This window comes from Phascolarctos cinereus, unplaced genomic scaffold (genome assembly GCF_003287225.1).
Source record: "Phascolarctos cinereus isolate Bilbo 61053 unplaced genomic scaffold, phaCin_HiC Scaffold_4;HRSCAF=312, whole genome shotgun sequence".
NCBI lineage: Eukaryota > Metazoa > Chordata > Mammalia > Diprotodontia > Phascolarctidae > Phascolarctos > Phascolarctos cinereus.
The window spans coordinates 204,846,002-204,863,396 of NW_027555847.1; the positions used below are offsets into that span (position 1 = coordinate 204,846,002).

The 17,395-nt window shown below is 36.6% G+C and overlaps 1 protein-coding gene across 1 annotated transcript in view; it reads left to right on the forward strand.

The window, feature by feature from the left end:
* The window catches only part of SHOC1 (shortage in chiasmata 1), a 143,628-nt gene that overhangs the window by 106,641 nt on the left and 19,592 nt on the right, over positions 1–17,395 (forward strand). The window contains exons 22-24 of the mRNA XM_078152859.1: positions 227–338; positions 7,571–7,692; positions 9,062–9,155. Coding sequence (XP_078008985.1) covers positions 227–338; positions 7,571–7,692; positions 9,062–9,155 — 328 coding nt within the window. The remainder of the gene's footprint in view (positions 1–226; positions 339–7,570; positions 7,693–9,061; positions 9,156–17,395) is intronic.

Here is a 17,395-nt window from a genome sequence, read left to right on the forward strand (position 1 = left end):
TTCAAAAACTTGCATAACATATGTAAGAATACTTTTTAATTTCTTTATGCAGAGGTAGAAAATTATTCCCATCCCAATATACATGCCCCAAACCACTAAGAATGGATAGAGTGGACATGGAAATTATGTAATAAGGGCAATATAATGAACATTGACGCAACAGAGATTTTCTTAAATTTCTCTTAGAAGTTTCACTATTTCAGCTAAGTTAATTGTGTTTTTACAGCTACAATATAACTGTAGTGGAAAGGTGTTGCAGTGAGTCCTTACAACAGTTTGGGGATACAGATCGTTATGTGGTGGTGACAGTTGATGAGGGCACAGCCATAATTATTCAGGTAAGGCTAAGTGCTCAAGAAAACAAACTTAAGTAAAAAGAAAATAATATATCTGTCTGTCTCCAAGTCTAATAATAGTGTCATTATTAGTTTGTCATTGAGACTGTGAAAGAAGATTATTTCAAAGAAAAGGGCAATAGATCATTAAGGACTTACTTGTTTTATCAAATAGGTCTAGCTGAAAAGAGAAAAAGGAGCTGGCTTTCAGTTCACAGAAGTCAGATCCCTTGGGATTTTAAAAGGCAAGAAATAACAAAATACAGGGGTGTGTGTGTGAGTGTGTGTGTGTGTGTGTGTGTGTGTGTGTGAGAGAGAGAGGAGAGAGAGATGTTTGTTTTTTAAATAATTTTTATTAACTGATATCACAACAGGTAAAAAATTGAAAAACAATATGGAGCTGAAACAAATAGAACCACAAAACCTGAACTATTAACGTTTGTTTTTAAAAAGAGAATTAAAAACAACTTTAAATTTGAAATTTAACAAAATTTTAATTTATTTTCTCTCTGTTCTTTTCTTTTTTTTCTTTCTATCTTTTTTTTTTTTTTGGTGAGGCAATTGGGGTTAAGTGACTTGCCCAGAGTCATATAGCTAGTAAGTATTATGTGTCTGAGACTGGATTTGAACTCAGGTCTTCCTGACTCCAAGGCCAGTGCCCTATCCACTGTGCACCTGACCTGCCCCATCTCTGTTCTTTTCTGATCTGTTTTCTGTTTGAGTAGTTATAATTTGGTTGTCACTGTGTTTTTTATTTAGTGTATATGTTCCACTTCTATGGCCAATGACATTTAGTGTCATTTTAATTCAGTTGAACAAACATATATAAAAATCTATACAAAACCATAACTAGCAGTTGTAGTACCTAGGGCAGATTCATTTGGCTAGGTGAGGAAGAGGATGACCTTGGCAAGCCCTGGGAGAGGAGCTTATCTGCAATAGCCTCCTAAGTATGTTGGTCCAAAGCAGATTAGCAGAAGATAACAAAAGCTAAAGAGAATACAAACCCAGGTCATCCTCAAATATCAGTGACCTGGGGCAAAGCCTCAGGTTGTCCTTCCCTTACTTTCACTTACAATTCTGCACCTACTGCATACACAGCACTGTTCTAAGAGCTGAGCATACAAAGATAGGTTCTAAAACAAAACTCTATAGCTTTCCCCCTTAATTCTCCCTCCCTCCTGCCTTCCCCATAACTGTAGAGAGCAATACCATCCTCCCAGTCCCTTGGGTTTAAAACCTAGAAGTCATCCTAGATTCCCCACTCTCTCACCTCCCATATCCAATCTGTTGCCAAGGCCTGTTGATTTCACCTTTGCAACATGTCTCCTCTATGCCCCCTTCTCTGTTCTGACACTGCTACCATTCTAATGCAGGTCTTCATCACCTTATGTGAGGATTATTGCAATAGCCTGCTGATGGGTCTGCTTGCCTCAAGTTTCTCCAGTCCATCCTCCATTCATCCATCAAAGTGATTTTCCTAAAGTGCAGGTCCAATCATGTCACTCCCCTATTCAGTAAACCAGTAGTTCCTTATTGTCTTCAAGATTAAATACAAAATCTTCTTCATAGTGTTCAAACCCCTTCATAACCTAGCCCCTTCCTACCTTTCTAGTCTTGCTCCCTGCCTCGTACTCTTTCATCCAGTGACACTGGTCTCCTTGCTCTTCCACAAACAAGACACTCCATCTCAGCTATGGGTGTTTTCTCTGACTGTGCCCCATGTCTGGAATTCTGTCCCTTATCTGCTCCAACTACTGATCTTCCTGGCTTCTTTAAGTCTCAGTTAAAATCCCACCTTCTACAGGAAGCTTTCCCTAACCCTGTTTAATTCTAGTGCTTCCCCTCTTTTAATTATTTCCTGTTTATCCTGTATATAGGTGGTTTGTATATATGTGTATGCATGTTGTCTCCCCCATTAGATGGTAAAGTTTTTGAAGGTAACGACTTGTCTTTTTGCCTCTTTTTGTATCACCAGCACTCAGCACAGTGCCTGGCACATAGTAAGTGCTTAATAAATGTTGATTGATTGACCCAGACTGTGCTCTAAAGGAGGTTTAAAAGTGTACACGAATAACTAAGACAAAAGGAATAGTGAAATGAGAGCAAAGGAGCACTGTTAGAAAAATTTGAGGAGAGAGCAACTCTGTTCATCTAGGGGAAGGGAGAGAATTGGTAAGGCTTGCTCGAAAAGGTGGTACCTGAGGTGGGCTTTTAAGCAAGGGAGTGACCTAAGAGACTGAAGTATAAAGGACAGGCCATTTCCAAGTATAGAGAAGGGCAAGAATCAGTGCCCCATGAAAGTGAAGAGTACTATGAGAAAGGGGGACTAGAGCAACAATCTCCTCTGGCCCACCAGAATGAAGGGGGAGAGTATAAAATCAGACTGGAACAGTAGGTGAGATCCAGCTTGCAAAGATCTTATCATGCCAGCATGATGAATATACTTTGTTCCCTTAGATAGTGAGAAGCTACTGAAAGTTTTCAAATAAAGAAATGGCGTGCTCAAAGTGGTATATTAGAAAGACTGTTCAGGCAAAGGTGAAGAAAACAAATTAGAGAAGTAACTGACTAACATGAGGGTAGCCATCAGGTAGTGCTAGGTGTGGAGGTTTAGATTCCATCTCTTCTGCCCCTCTGATTCAGAATTTGATGCTGGGGAGAGAGTTTGGGCCTCTTTTCTTAGAGTACTTTGAATGGCTCCAAGTGGTGTGATCTTCCCTTGGCCCTTCTGCCCCTTACTCTGGATACCTAAAGCATCATTAGACCTCATGACTCAGTAGCCTAAAGGTGAATAGTCCCAATTACATGATTCATCTATCTCTGTCTTGAAGAGCGTATAAGAATTACTAATAAAAATAAAAAACATTCAGTTCAGCTCCTAGTATGTTATGGGGTTGGGAGCCGGCGGGGAGGGGAAGAGTAAGGAAGACTAGAGGGGAAAAGCAGGAGGAAAAAGAAAAAAATTCCTTTCCCTTAAGCCTCTGACAATAAGACTCTTATTTCTGTACACAAACCCTTTATTGGCTCCTCCATTGCAGCCCCATGTTTTCAGATTTCAAAGACAAAACAAATCACAAAGAAGTTATGCTCAACCATAATTTTATAGAAACAACTTAAAGAAATTATATAAAAATCATCTAAGAGCTGCAAGGAAAAGAGAAGGGGGAGGAGGGACTTAAATCTTCCATGTTCTTGTAATACGCAAAAGGAGCATAAACAGCCAGGAACTCCGTCTCACTCCATCCATGAAAAATAATTAAGGAAAAACATCTAATACAGTGACTATATCTGACAATGTATACAATATTGTTAGCTGTCCCCTGCTTTTTCTCTCCCTCACATCGGAAAGAAAAAAAGCAATACAACTATGTAAATTGAAACTATCCCTTTCACTGAACACAGTATAATATATGAATGTAATAGAATGTTATTGTCCTATAAGAAATGACAAAAAGGATGATTTCAGAGAAACCTGGAGAGACTTGTATGAACTAATGAAGAATGAAATGAGCAAAACCAGAAAAAAAGTTAATCCAGTAACATTATAAAGACAAATGACTTTGAAAAACACAAAAACTCTGATTAATGCAGTGACCAATCATGATTCTAGAAGACAAATGAAGAAGTGTACTACCCCTCTTCTGAGAGGTGATGGATTCAAGATGCAGAATGAGACACATTTTTGGGCAAGATCAATGTGGGAATTTCTTTTGCTTAACTATGCATATTTTTTACAAGGATTTTTCTCTTTTTTTTCTTTTTTTTTTCCAGTGGGGGAGGGAGATGAGAGGGAGAGAAAATAAATGCTTATTAATTGGAAAATAAATAACTTTTTTAAAAAGAAGGAGCTAGAGAGCAGCCAATGAAACATATTCCACCCCCGCCACCACCACTTCCCCATAGCAAAGAGACAGGGAACTACTGATATAAAATATTGCATGCATTGTCAGATGCAAGCACTGTATTAGATGTTTTTCCTTAATTGTTTTTCTTCATCCATCAACGAGGGTTGAGTCTGGAGGTAGAGGGGAGTGAAATGACTGATGTAGAGACAAAATACATTAACAAAACACTTTTTAAAAAAGAAAAATGTGGTAAAAATATGACTAGCAATAGGGTTGCTCCAAAAGAAAGGAAGAAAAAATCATTAAAACATTTTTAGATGCACAAAAGAGAATGAAAGGAAGATTAAAAGGAAACATAGACAAGCAGAACAGCTTTGAAAGTTATATGTTAAAAAAAAGAGTTATATGTTGAATTTATTATATACTTAAAAAGAAAAGCAAGCTTTGCATAGAGACTCACAATTTCATATACAATCAATTCTCTTTTTTGTTGTGCTTAGCGTATGGAAATGCTCATTTTATTTAGTGTTTGTTAAGTCCAGAATTTTAAAAATAAATTTTTAAAAGAAGGGAGAAAAGCCAGCATAAGGAACAAAAATAAGAGAGTGACCTGGCAGACCTGCTTCTGGGCACTAAATTCTGTAATAGTATGAATAAAACTACTTGTGTCCCTCCTGTGTTAATTATACAAGTAGAATGGGATGGAAAGTAGAATTTAGTCACAGGAGAGGCTTTGAAAATGGTAGTAAGTACTTGCAGCTTGATTGATGCCTTGTTACTCATCTTATATTCTGCTTTAAGCATCTTATTCTGGCTTAGTCAGAATGATTCAGTGGAGACAAAGGCCCATGAGCTGACTGAGATATTTAGTTACCCCTTGATTGTAATAGACCTAGAAGGAGCCATGTTAGGGAGGCTCTGGCTGCTAACATGAGTTTATTTATGAATTTGGTGGTAAAAATTTTGGCTTCTAGGCACAGTGGATACAACACTGGGCCTAGAGTCAGGAAAACCTGAGTTCAAATTCAGCCTCAGACTCTTACTAGCTATGTGACCCTGGAGAAGTCATTTAATCTCTGTCTTGCCTCAGTTTCCTAAATTGTAAAATGGAGATAATAACAGCACGTACCTTATGAGGATCAAATGAAAAAATATTTATAAAGTGCTTAGCACAGTTCCTGGCACATGGCGGGCACTTAATAAGCTTGTTTTTGTTTGTTTCATTCATTTTTTGTGGACAAAGGTGCTGTGGTTGAGAAATACTGGTCTAGAGGGTGAAATATAGCAATAAGTTCACACTGGTTCACTCTGAGGTTAAGCCTTATATTTTCTTTGTTTAATTTTATCTTCTTTTTTATAGTATAAACAAAATTGACCTTAAGGTTCTCTAGCTGAACTATTTTATCCTCTGCAAAAAGTAGTAACTTTTTTTTTCTCTTTGCCTATGCTTATTCCTTCAATTTCTTATTCTTGTCATTACTATAGTGTTTATAGAACTAATCAAATAGTAGTGATGATATTGAACATCCTGGCCTTATTCCTTAACTTACTGGAAAGGTCTTTAACCTTTTTCCATTACATATAATGTTGGCTGTAGGTTTTAGATAGGTAGTATTTGCCCTTTGACAAAAACTTTTTCAGTTTCTATTGATACAATGCCACAACTTTTATTATTTTTGTTAAAATACAGTCTATTATGTTTATACTTTTCCTTCTATTGAATAAACCTTACATTCCTGATCATAATATATAATCTCTTTACAGATAAGGAAATGAAATCCAGAGAGGCAGTTGCAAATGACTTAGGGAAAAATATACTTGTATAGTAACTTTTCATGTGAGCAGAGATAGTCAAGATATATTCCATTTCCCCGAGAAAAAATGTTAATAATACCATTTCCTTCCTCCTTTCAATATTAGCCCTATGGCCAGGATATACAGAGTCATATAATTTACCAGAAAAAAATTCCTGAAAAACCATCTCAATACTATGGTTGGTTTCACTTAAAAATCTGTGCTTTAGGCTAGTCTCAAGTCTGTACAGTTCTGCTTCATAAAGCTTTAGCTAGTTTTGACAATCATGAATCCTAACTGACCTTTAGTGCTAACTTAGATATACTTGCTTTCCTGCAACTAGTCCCAAAATGATGATGCTTCTTTTCTCTATCTACTGGGATTCCAGTGGAGCTAGTTTTTACTTCTGCACCTAGCTCATGCTAAACTGTTTCCTCTTAATTCAGTTATTGGCAGGGTAGGGTGTGGCTCCCAAAACTTCTTAGCTCATAAACAGATAAACAAATTTAGACTAACTCCACAAAGTAACCTGAGCAAATCCCCATTATGTCAGGACACCAAATAGAGTTTTGGGGAAAGACAAATGATGGCCACATTCCTTTATACCTCTCAAAATGCAAAAAATCCAGATTTTCCCACAGATCATCAGACAAATATTTAATTGTCTTCTGAAATAATCCAACCATACATACCCTCAGCAGAGTTCCTTTCCTGAAGTCTAGGATCTAGTTGGACTGTGAGCCCCATTTTCTAAAATGAGAAGACTTCTGCTCATGTCTTTTTTCCTAATGCCTACGATGTTGATTGTTACATTGGGACTGAAATAATCAGATTGATTCTGTGTCATTTTTTTTAATTGATCCTACTTACAGTTAATTGATTTTTTTTTCCCTGTAACTGCCTAAGTCATAGTTCTTTGCCTCTGAAGTCAGGTCAGAATTTAGCTAGCTTGTAATGAGCTAAGTTTAGAAATCCAGTTCTCTTATTAATCACTGTTCTATTCTTCAGTCAAGTAAACCTGTTACCTTTGAAGGAAGCAGGTGGACACCTGGGAGTCTGGTCTAGTATCTTTACACCACCAATCTGTCCTTGAAGAAGGTCTGGTTTGTTATCTAAAGAAGTCTGGTTTGCTATCTCTGTCCTTGCAGATGCTGCCAGACTCAAACAATGAACATTTCATAGTCACAGGAGGTAAAGAGGGGATTGTTGCTGTCCCTCATTCCCAGATTTCCATCGAATCATATTTTCTTCCATCTATAATATTGGCCTTCCTATTTTCTGTACTCTCCAAAACTATAGGATATGTAGGGTGTTCAAGGAGGACTAGGACTTCTGGTGTGGGGGTTCACTCAAACCCTCTTACTACATTTACTAATGAATTCATTAATAAAGCATGAATTTACCAATAAATAGTATGCTCATGAGGCACATACTTTGTGCCTCAGTCTACCTTATTTTAACTGTTGCAGGATATAAGTCTATATACTCAAAAGGAATTTGCAAGTCTTAAAGCAATACCAATAATTTAGTTTAAAAAAAAGTATTCAAATCCATAAACATTTTATGTTTTGTTTTGTTTTGGTTTTTTGGTAGAGTCTGGAAGAACTGAATTATGAAAAGGCATCAGATAACTTCATTTTGAAGTTGATAGCATTATCAATCCAGTACAGCTACTGTTGGGTCATTTTGTACTCCAAAGAAAGACTGAATTCAGAGTAGGTAAACAATTTCCTCCTGTGCTGACATATTATAACGTAAAATGTTTTCTTTAATAAGTTTAATGGGATGGGTAAATTAAGAAAATGTTATATTCCTTTAAGTTATTATTCAGTATTACTGCTCTTATGTCATGTTTCTGGAATCATTATACTTGCTTATGTTGTTTGTATTAAGTTTTTCACATTATTTCTCATTTCCCCACTGCATTTCTCATGCAGTTCAGGGCCATGATTATCAGAGCCAAAATTCTGTGCTGGTCCACAAGGCAGAGAAAAAGGGCTTTCCCTGCTTCATTACATTAATTTTGGTGTAAACCAATATTAAACAGCTAGAACTTTAGTAGAAGTTAATTTTAAAATACTTATAATTACTTTGACTTTCTATATTTGTTTCCCTAACACAAAAGTAATTTTAAATGAAGGCAACCCCCTATTAAATTCACCAACCTAACAAATAATTTACAGTATAGTGTATGCTTAATTAAGGAGTTAGAAAGCCATGTCTAGATGTTCAATCTTGAGAAAGGATGTTGACATCAGAATGAGCTTTGACTTCACTGACCTTGCCTCTGTGATTTTCCCCCTACTAACTTTCTTTCTGACTCTCACCTTATCTACCCCAATATGCTAACTTATGGGATGATGGTGGCTAGACATATAAACTAGATCACATAAAGGTATTTATCCTCAGTTCTACTTCCTAAGTAGTGTTTGACTTCAAGTAAATCATTTAACCTCTCTCTTTCTCTCTATTTCTCTCTTTCTGTCTCTGTCTCTCTCCTTTCTCCTCTCTCTCTCCCCACCTCCCTCCTCTTTCTCTCTCTCCCCTCCTCACTCCATCTCTCTCTCCCTTTTCTCTTTTTCTCCATCTCCCTTCCTCTGTCTCTCTCTCTTCCCTCTCCTCTCCATCTCTCCACCTCTTCCCCTTACCTCCCTCTCTTCCTCTCTCTCTCTTCTCCCTGCCTCCCCACCGTCTCTCTTATTCATTTATCCACATATACAGAGAGAGGCACAGGGAAATACAGATTAAGGAATAGATCCTGTCTTTGGTATGTGTTCCCAGCAGGACCTATACATGTATAGTGTTATAAGTAGCAAGATTTAAGAAGATGCCTATTGAATTATTATTTTCCAGAACCCTTTATCCTTACCTACTGGGAAAACAATGCTAGAGAAATATATGAGATGCCTCATAGGAAATCCTGGTTACATAGAACTAGAATTAATTTCAGATACCATTGTTAATCTTTCCTTAACAAGAAGTTTCCGATAATATTATAATATAGAGAAATGTTTTCTGCAGCGTTTTGACAATTACATTTGGATGACAAATGAATAGCAATATAATAACAGAGCTCTGTTTTAGGTACTGCCTTACAGGAAAAACTCTTCATCACCTAGCACTGATCTATGCAGCTTTGGTTCCATTTGGGTTGAAATCTGAAGAACTGGAAGTGAAGGTGTTTCTTTGAAATATTTTTTGTTATTTGATGTGTTTTGCATATGCTATTCATAAATGAAAATGCTACAAAAGATTATATAATCACTGAGAATAAGGATTAAAAGATTATGGGATTTAAAGTCTATGATCCTATAAACCAAAAGGGATCCTTAGATTCCAAAACCCTCATTTTACAGATGAGAAATCTAACCTTGGGGAGGTATAGTGACTTACTCAGTGTCTCACAATTAGTAAATAGTGGAGCTGGGATTTGAACCCAGGTGTTCTAAATTTAAATCTAGTATTCTTTCTGCTATACCACATGATCCACTACAGGTTAAAAAAAACCAAAAACTAATGTCCAAAGAAAGAGGTAAAAGCTCAAAAATTCATGAATAATCTTTTGCTTATCCAAAAGTTGACAGCCTATCAACCTGCAATGCAAAACTTGTGAACTTAAAAGCTAAATTTTTACTAATCACTAAAGGCCCAGGATGAATCAGCCAGTCTGTCAGTTATAGATTTTGAGTGGGAAGGGACCTATGATTGTTTAGTATAGCCTCCTCATTTACAGATTTGGAAACTGAAGTTCAAGGAAATGCCATCAGAATGATGAGATTTCCCTGAGGTCATACAGTAGCAAGTAGGCGGGTGTCTGCATTCCAATTTTCATGACAGCTTATTAGCTTGCTCACAATTAAGGTATATTGGAATGCAGGTGATGATAAAATTAAATGTGATTTAAAAAATAATGCTGGTTGAGCTGAAGGGTCATTTAAAGATGCTCCAGGTTCTTTTGATCAGTGTAGATAATCATGAGATCCCTCAAGATGGTATGTCTATACTTCAGATATTACCTAGAAATAATGTCTTCTTGCAGAACTTGCAGAATAATGCAAATTGCAAAAATGAGTGTACGTAAGAAAATAGCAAGGTGGTAATGTTATTTCTGAGAGTTGAGCCCCCATGGAAACATTGATGTCTGAAAATGGGGTTCATATTGGAATAACAGATGGCATAAAACATTAGGGCCTACAAGGACTGAAAAAAATATTCTTTCATAGAATCTTGTGACTCTTACAAAAGCCACAGAGGGAAATGGAAGAGAAAAAACTGCTCCCATATATCTGATAAACCTGGTACTACAGTTAGTGGCATGTATAACATAATTAGAAGAATAACAAAAGAGAGTACCAATAACAGAAGACAAAGATCCAAGAAGAGATCCAACATTAAAACTCATGGTCTCAGATGTATATATACAAATACACAAAGTATGAGCAACACACAGGGTTAACTGAAGATAGTAATGCAAGGAGGCAAATTTTGTGTCATAGCTATGTCATAGCTTATGTCATCACTAGGACTTGAGTCTGGAATTCAGCCCTAGAATATAAATTCATATTCTTGTGAGGAAATCCAGAAAATTAAGGGAAAAAACATGGAGGTATGATGTTTAAAAAGTTCAAGAGACATAGTTTCTGGGTAATTAATCATTTTATTAATAATGCTAACATTTTATTAATATTTTCATTAATGGAGTGGTCACTCTTAGACAAAAGAGAAATCATGGTGGTGGGCTCACAGTTTATGTGCCCTTGGAAGAGTGGATGTTCCTGAGGGTGGCAATCAACTCTAGTTAAAAATTAATGAGAGAATGAATAGTATAAGTATAATGAGGGACTAGGGGACAGGCATGTACTTCCAAATCACCCCCAGTCACAGGAAATCTAGACAAAGGATCTATATCCCCCACCCAAACCTGAATAGAACACAATGGGCCAGAAGTTTCACCTTAGATTAAATTTCTTGTAAGGTTGGATGGAGTAGCAATACCTAGACTGAGAAATATGTTAGTTATCTGCTATCATCAGTCCTGTCTTTCAGAGGTTGAGCCTTGAAATGAAGACTTTAGAAAAAGGGGAAAATAGATCTCCCCAAATCATTGGTTATTAATGATTGTTTCTCTCAGTGAAGAACAATTGACCAAAGATCAATGAAGGTAGAAATAGAAGCAATATTATAGAGGTATACTACAGACCACCTGAAAAGAAGGATGAATTAGACAAGGAATATGAAAATGTCATAAGTCTAACAATGATAGTATAATGATAGGAGATTTCAGTTATCAGGACTTGTGTTGGCATTCTCTCTATCAATGGCAGAACAGCTAGTCAAGTTGTAACTTCATTCAAAAGGTAGAAGCAACGACCAATGGAATTGCTAATCTAGACCTGATTCGGGCCAATAAGGAAGAAATGGTTTTTGAAGCAGGAACAATAGGAACACTGGGGGCAAGTGACTGTTCCATTATTAAGTTCTTGGTAGAGAAAATGAAAGTCATGCACCTTTTAATATGCATGCTATGTTGGGAAAGCAGATATCAAAAAGTTCCGAAAAAGAACAGCCAAGATCCAGTGGCCTATTATTGAAAGGGAGAGGCATCACTAAAGAATGGGAAGTTGTTAAGAATGAAATTACAATAAAGCAAGCAAAATTTATTTTGAAGAGGAAAAAGAAGAACTTGTTGAAGAGACTGATTTGGACACTCACTGACATACGGATTTTAAAAGGATGTAGAAAAAATGTAAACAAGAGCAAGTAACAAAAGTAGAACTCTAAAGAATAGCATAGGCTTATAAGAATTGTATCAAGTCTAATAGAGTCAGAGTAATCTGAAGCTGATGAGCTGATAAGCACAACAAAAAGGATTGGAGAAAAACAGGGTGATCTGAAAAAGAATTAATACCACTCACTATTCTGGATGAAGATGATGCTGGATGATAGTGAGAAGGCTGAGCTGCTTGACTCTTATTTTGCTTCTGTTTTATCTTCTAAGGAGAATGACCTTTGGATTGAAAAGAAGAAAAACGACTATAGTTAGCAGGAATTGTAAACCCAAGATGAGTGAAGAGATAACAAAACTGCATTTAAGTGTCCTAAATGAATTCAACTCACCAGGCCTGAATAAAAATTAAAATGCTGAAAGAACTAGTAGATATGACTAACAAGCCACTCTCAGGGATCTTTAAAAGATCTTGGAGATGGGAAAAGTGCTGCAGTTTTAGAGATTTCATTCATACTTTTATTCTTTGCCTTTTATCTAAGATTTTCAAAGGAGTGTGGGAAGTGAAACTTTCTGAATTGAAACTAAGGTAACAAGAGTGGCTTTAAGGAGAGAAGAGACTTTTGAGATAGGAAGAATTTGTCAAGTAGATAGGCAAGACTTCTCCCTTTTCTTGCCCTGAGGTGACATACCACCTTAAGAGCTGAGACTCTGAGGGAGTCAAAGAGAAAAAGCTTCTAATTCTAAACCAAGAGCCACTGACCTAGGTGAAAGAGCTCTGTAGCACTTCAGATGAAGAAAGTACAATACCATCCAGCTAAGTCAGTAGCTGAAAGCAGAAAAATACTTCAGCCTCTCATAAAAAATTGAGCCCAGAAGACTTATATGGATTGATGTTATGCTGCAGAGGTGCTATGCCTTGAGAAGAATAATTCCAAGTATGGGCAAAGTCATGGAGGCAGGAGATGGAACATCATGCGTGAGAAGAGAAGTGAAAATTAAAAGCACATATGGCTCCATCAATAACAAGTCATACTATACTACTTTCATTTCCTTTTCTAACGAGATAACTAGATCAGTAAATTAAGTTACTACCATGAATACTTAGATTTTAGCAAAACACTTGACCAAGTCTTCAGTTGTATATTTGTAGAAAAGATAGAGAGGCTAGATGATAGTACAGGTATATAGATACAGGAACTAGCTGGCCGAATCAAAGATTGGTCATCAATGTATAGATGACAGCTTGAATGAAAGTCTCTAGTGAAATACTCCAATTATTGGTCCTTTGCCCTTCACTATACAGATTTTTCTTCTAAGTAACTTAGATGAAGGCACAGAAAAGCATCCTTTTTAAATTTGCAGATGATAGAATCCAGATCCAGAACGTTTTCAGCATACTAGAATGATAGAGTTAATCAAATAAGACAATTCAGTTCAATAGGAATAAATGTAAATTTCCCCCCAATAAAGGATGTAAGTTCTTTGAGCACAGGGCCTATTTTGTTTTTACATCCCCAATAAATGTCTATCCAATGAATGAATAAAGCTCTATGAATGGGTTTTTTGCAATTATAGGATCAAGGAGACATGGAAAAATAATAATATCTGTGAAAAAATAAATAGAGGTTTTAAAAGACTGCAAGTTCCATGTGAGTCAATAATATGATGTGGAGGGGCAGCTAGGTGGCGCAATGGATAGATTTCATAAACACCCGGAAAGACATGAATGGAGGCAGCTAGGTGGCATAGTGGATAAAGCATCAGCCCTGGAGTCGGGAGGACCTGACTCAAATCTGGCCTCAGACACATAACACTTACTAGCTGTGTGACTCCAAGCAAGTCACTTAACCCCAATTGCCTCAACAAATAAATAAATAAATAATTGCAATAAAATAAAATAATATGACATGTAAGTAGAATGGACTGCCTCTGAAGGTACTGGGTTCCCCTTCATTGGTCAATGTCAAGTATATGTTAGATTATCACTTGATGGGGATGTTGTAGAAGGGATTCTTGGTCAGGTATAGGTTGGACTTGGTCTCTGAGGCCCCATTTTAGGTCTTTTGTATTGTGATTCTTTGATATGTAGGTCTTTATGTTGAACTATTTCTGTGGGTTCAGATAAATAAAGATTGCAACCAAGAAATACTTGTAAATGTCCCATCTGACTCTGGCATTCAGTAGAATGCTTTGAGGTGAGGTGCTTTAGTAGGTCAGTGAGCAGCGTGGTAAGCATGGAAAACTTAGGGCTGAAGAGGAAGTATTATACCACAAACCTGAGGAACAACTGCAGGTCTTCTGCTGTTGGAAAAAAGAGAAAAGGCCTCAAAATCATTCTATGTAAAATGATTTTAAAATATCTGCTGAAGAAAGTATTTATTTTTGTGCTAAACTTCTTTGTGAATTAATTATATTTTTATTTTGGTTACTTCTGCATTGGATATAATATTTTGGTTCTTCATTGAATCAATTTGGGTAATTCATCTGAAATAGAGATTTTCAGTCATCTATGCCTTCTCAAACTCTGACACTCTTGTCCATGGCCTCTTAAAAATCCTTCACAGCAGGTCCACCTGTGAGGAACCTTCCTCTAGCTCTTTTGTAATTGTACGGCAACTGAGAAAATCAAATTGATTCTGATTTTGTAATTGATTGTAAATATGTTGTAAAATTGCCTAAGCCGTGTTTCTTTGTCTCTGAGTTAAGTTCAGAAGTTCAGCTTTCCTCTCTGAGCTAAGTTGTTCCGTAAATCACCTTGATTCAAAGAAGTATATTGTCTCTACACATCTTACTGCCCGTGTACAGTTCGGGGAGATCTGTTATCTCACTAACAAGCCTTGAAAGACGCAGATAGGTACCAGTAAGTCTGTTATCTCTACAATGCTTTCCTTCAAGAAAGTCTGAACTGTTATCATTGTGATTCTAACAGGTAGGCAACACCAAAGAGCTTTCTGTAGCAACAAGATGGAAGGAAGGGTTGTTAATAGCCCTGCATTCCAGACTTCCATCCAGCCATATTGTTTTCCATCATCTATGATATTTCAGACTTTGTAACAATCATATTGTTTTATGCTTTCTATTCTTTGTTCTCTTGTACTTCCCAAAACTATATTAAGACTGGTGAGTCCTACCTCAAAGTCTTTGGTCATTGAAAAAGGACATTGATCCAATTTATTGGTTACTGCTAGCCTAACTAAATAAACTGATCATGTTCAGATAATTGTCTCTCAATTTTCAAATGTAATACTACTAATACAACACAAGGACTACCTAGCAATTAATTATTCCTCACTCTCGTTACATGATCAGCTGGCCTACTTTTCCATACACAGATATCATAGTAAGAATAATTGTTGTTAACCTATAGTTTCCATTTTAAACAAATGTAGACTAGTTTTCCAATTTGAACATGAGTTCAATTCTATACATTTCCATGTGTGATGAACTGGTAGTGTTTTACTACTACAGGGAAGACCCCAAAACTGATTTAGCCCTAGACTATATTGAATAACAGGGCTGAAACTATATTGAATAACAGGGCTGACTTACCTTAGAATACAACAGTACAGAGTGATGGTACTGTTTTTTGGTTGTTGTTTTTTTTTTTGCCTGAGGAAATATTAGTGTTTGTTCCCTCTCAGGAAAAATTCTACTGCTAGTCTCTGAGAAAATATTTTTAAAAGATAATCAACAACATCTAGATTTTTTTCTGGATGGATACTTGAGGTTCCATTTTTGTATTGGTTCAAATATAAATGGCTTGTATAACAACCCAAATGTGGATTATAATTGGTGCTACTTTCACTATATACTTAGACTTTTTTTTTCCTTTAAAAGAGATCTCATTTTATGATTTTAGGTGAGATCAGCCTATATTTGTACCAGTATGATACCTTACCAACTTCTCTCATTTTGGAGTTGACTTTTGCAAAGCAATTGAAAGTCTATTCCAAATAAGGAATGGTGTTTGTTCTGTTCCCTGATTTCTGTATGGCTGAACATCAGTAGCAAAGTCAGCCAGCAATGTAGTAGAAATTCGTATGACAGCCTGTCTCTCTGATGGTTGTAGCATGGTAGTGCTTCCCATCAGCCCTTTTCCATGCCACTTTCTGTGTCCACCAATGTGTTAGCTAGAAATACAAGACTAAAGGTACCTCACTGTCACTAAAGGAGAAATAAAATTCGAATTGTCTTAATTTTATTTTAGATTGCCATAGTATGGCAAATAGAAGATTGTTCTATTTCAGAGGGATTTTAATCCCTATTTTTGGGATCAACTTAATAAAGTCCAAAAACCTCCTGATTTAACTGGATTTAGAGAATCAAATAGGCAGTGCCTATTTGTTGTTACTAAACAGTTTCCTTGTGTAGCTCAGTGCTAAAACATTCCTTATTCCACGGCAGTGTGGAACAGATATGAAGACTCAAGTTTAGAGTTGTGGTTAAAAATTACCATGCTTCTGGCATATAATCCCAGTCCCCAATACTACCCAGAAACGCACTAGAAAATGTGAAGGTGAATGAAAACAATGCTTTTCATTTAGATCTTTACCAAATGTATCATATGTAATAGTATCACCTGTTTCTAGCTTTTGGTCAAATAAATTTTTACATAAACTAAAAAAAAATCTACTGCTAACAGCAGATTTGTAGGATGTCAGATTTGGGGAGTGGGGGAGAGACCTTTGGTCATTTAGTCTGAATCTTACCCAAAATATGAATCATAACTACAACATCCTTTACAAATCATCTAAGAACTTAAGCATAATAGCCTACAGTAATATGGAATTTACTACCTCTTTCGGCATTCTATTCCATTTTTGGATGATTCTGATTGTTGGGAAGTTTTTCTTTATGTTAATAGGAGCCTGGCACATGTAGGACCTGTGCCTCTCCACATGGAGATGCCAGGAAACATGCTTCCAGGGAAATTGTGATGGTGTATAAAGAGGGTCCTTGGAGAGACCTTATTGCCCTTCTCTAGATACATTTATATTTGTTAATATTATTACACAGCCCGCTAGAAGAGGTAGAACCTCCAACTTCTACATCCCTAAATGTGGTAAGAGTCAGAACTCCTGGAATTTTTTTAGACTTGGTTTAGTGTGTCTGCAAAGCTGAACCCTATAAGATACTATACATTTTACTGTAGAGAAAGATACTCTCCTAGTCACCTTGACTTACAACCTCAATGTCATTCTCAGCTCTTCACTTGTTGTCACATCTTTTCATTTCTACATTCACAGCATCTTTCATAAATTTCCCTCTCCCCACTCCCCACCACCATCCTTGTGACCTCTCACCTGCTCTATTGCAACTGCCTTTTAATTGGTCTCCCTGCCTCAAGTCTCTCCCCACTGTAATCCATCCTCCACTCTACTGTCAAAGGGATCTTCCCAAAGCATAGGTCTAGCCATGGGAAGCTACTACCCAGGAAGGACCAGTGTCTCATCTACCTCGAGAATCATATATATGTTTTTTTCTTTTATTTTTTTAATTATTTTTAGTTTTCAACATTCACTTCCACAAGATTTTGAGTTCCAAATTTTCTCCATATCTTATCCCTCCCCCTACCCTAAAATGACATGCATTCTGAATAGCCCTTCCCCTAATCTGCCTTCCCTTCTATCTCACCCCCCCCTTCTATTTTCCTGTAGGGCAGGATAGATTTCTATACTTCATTTCCTGTA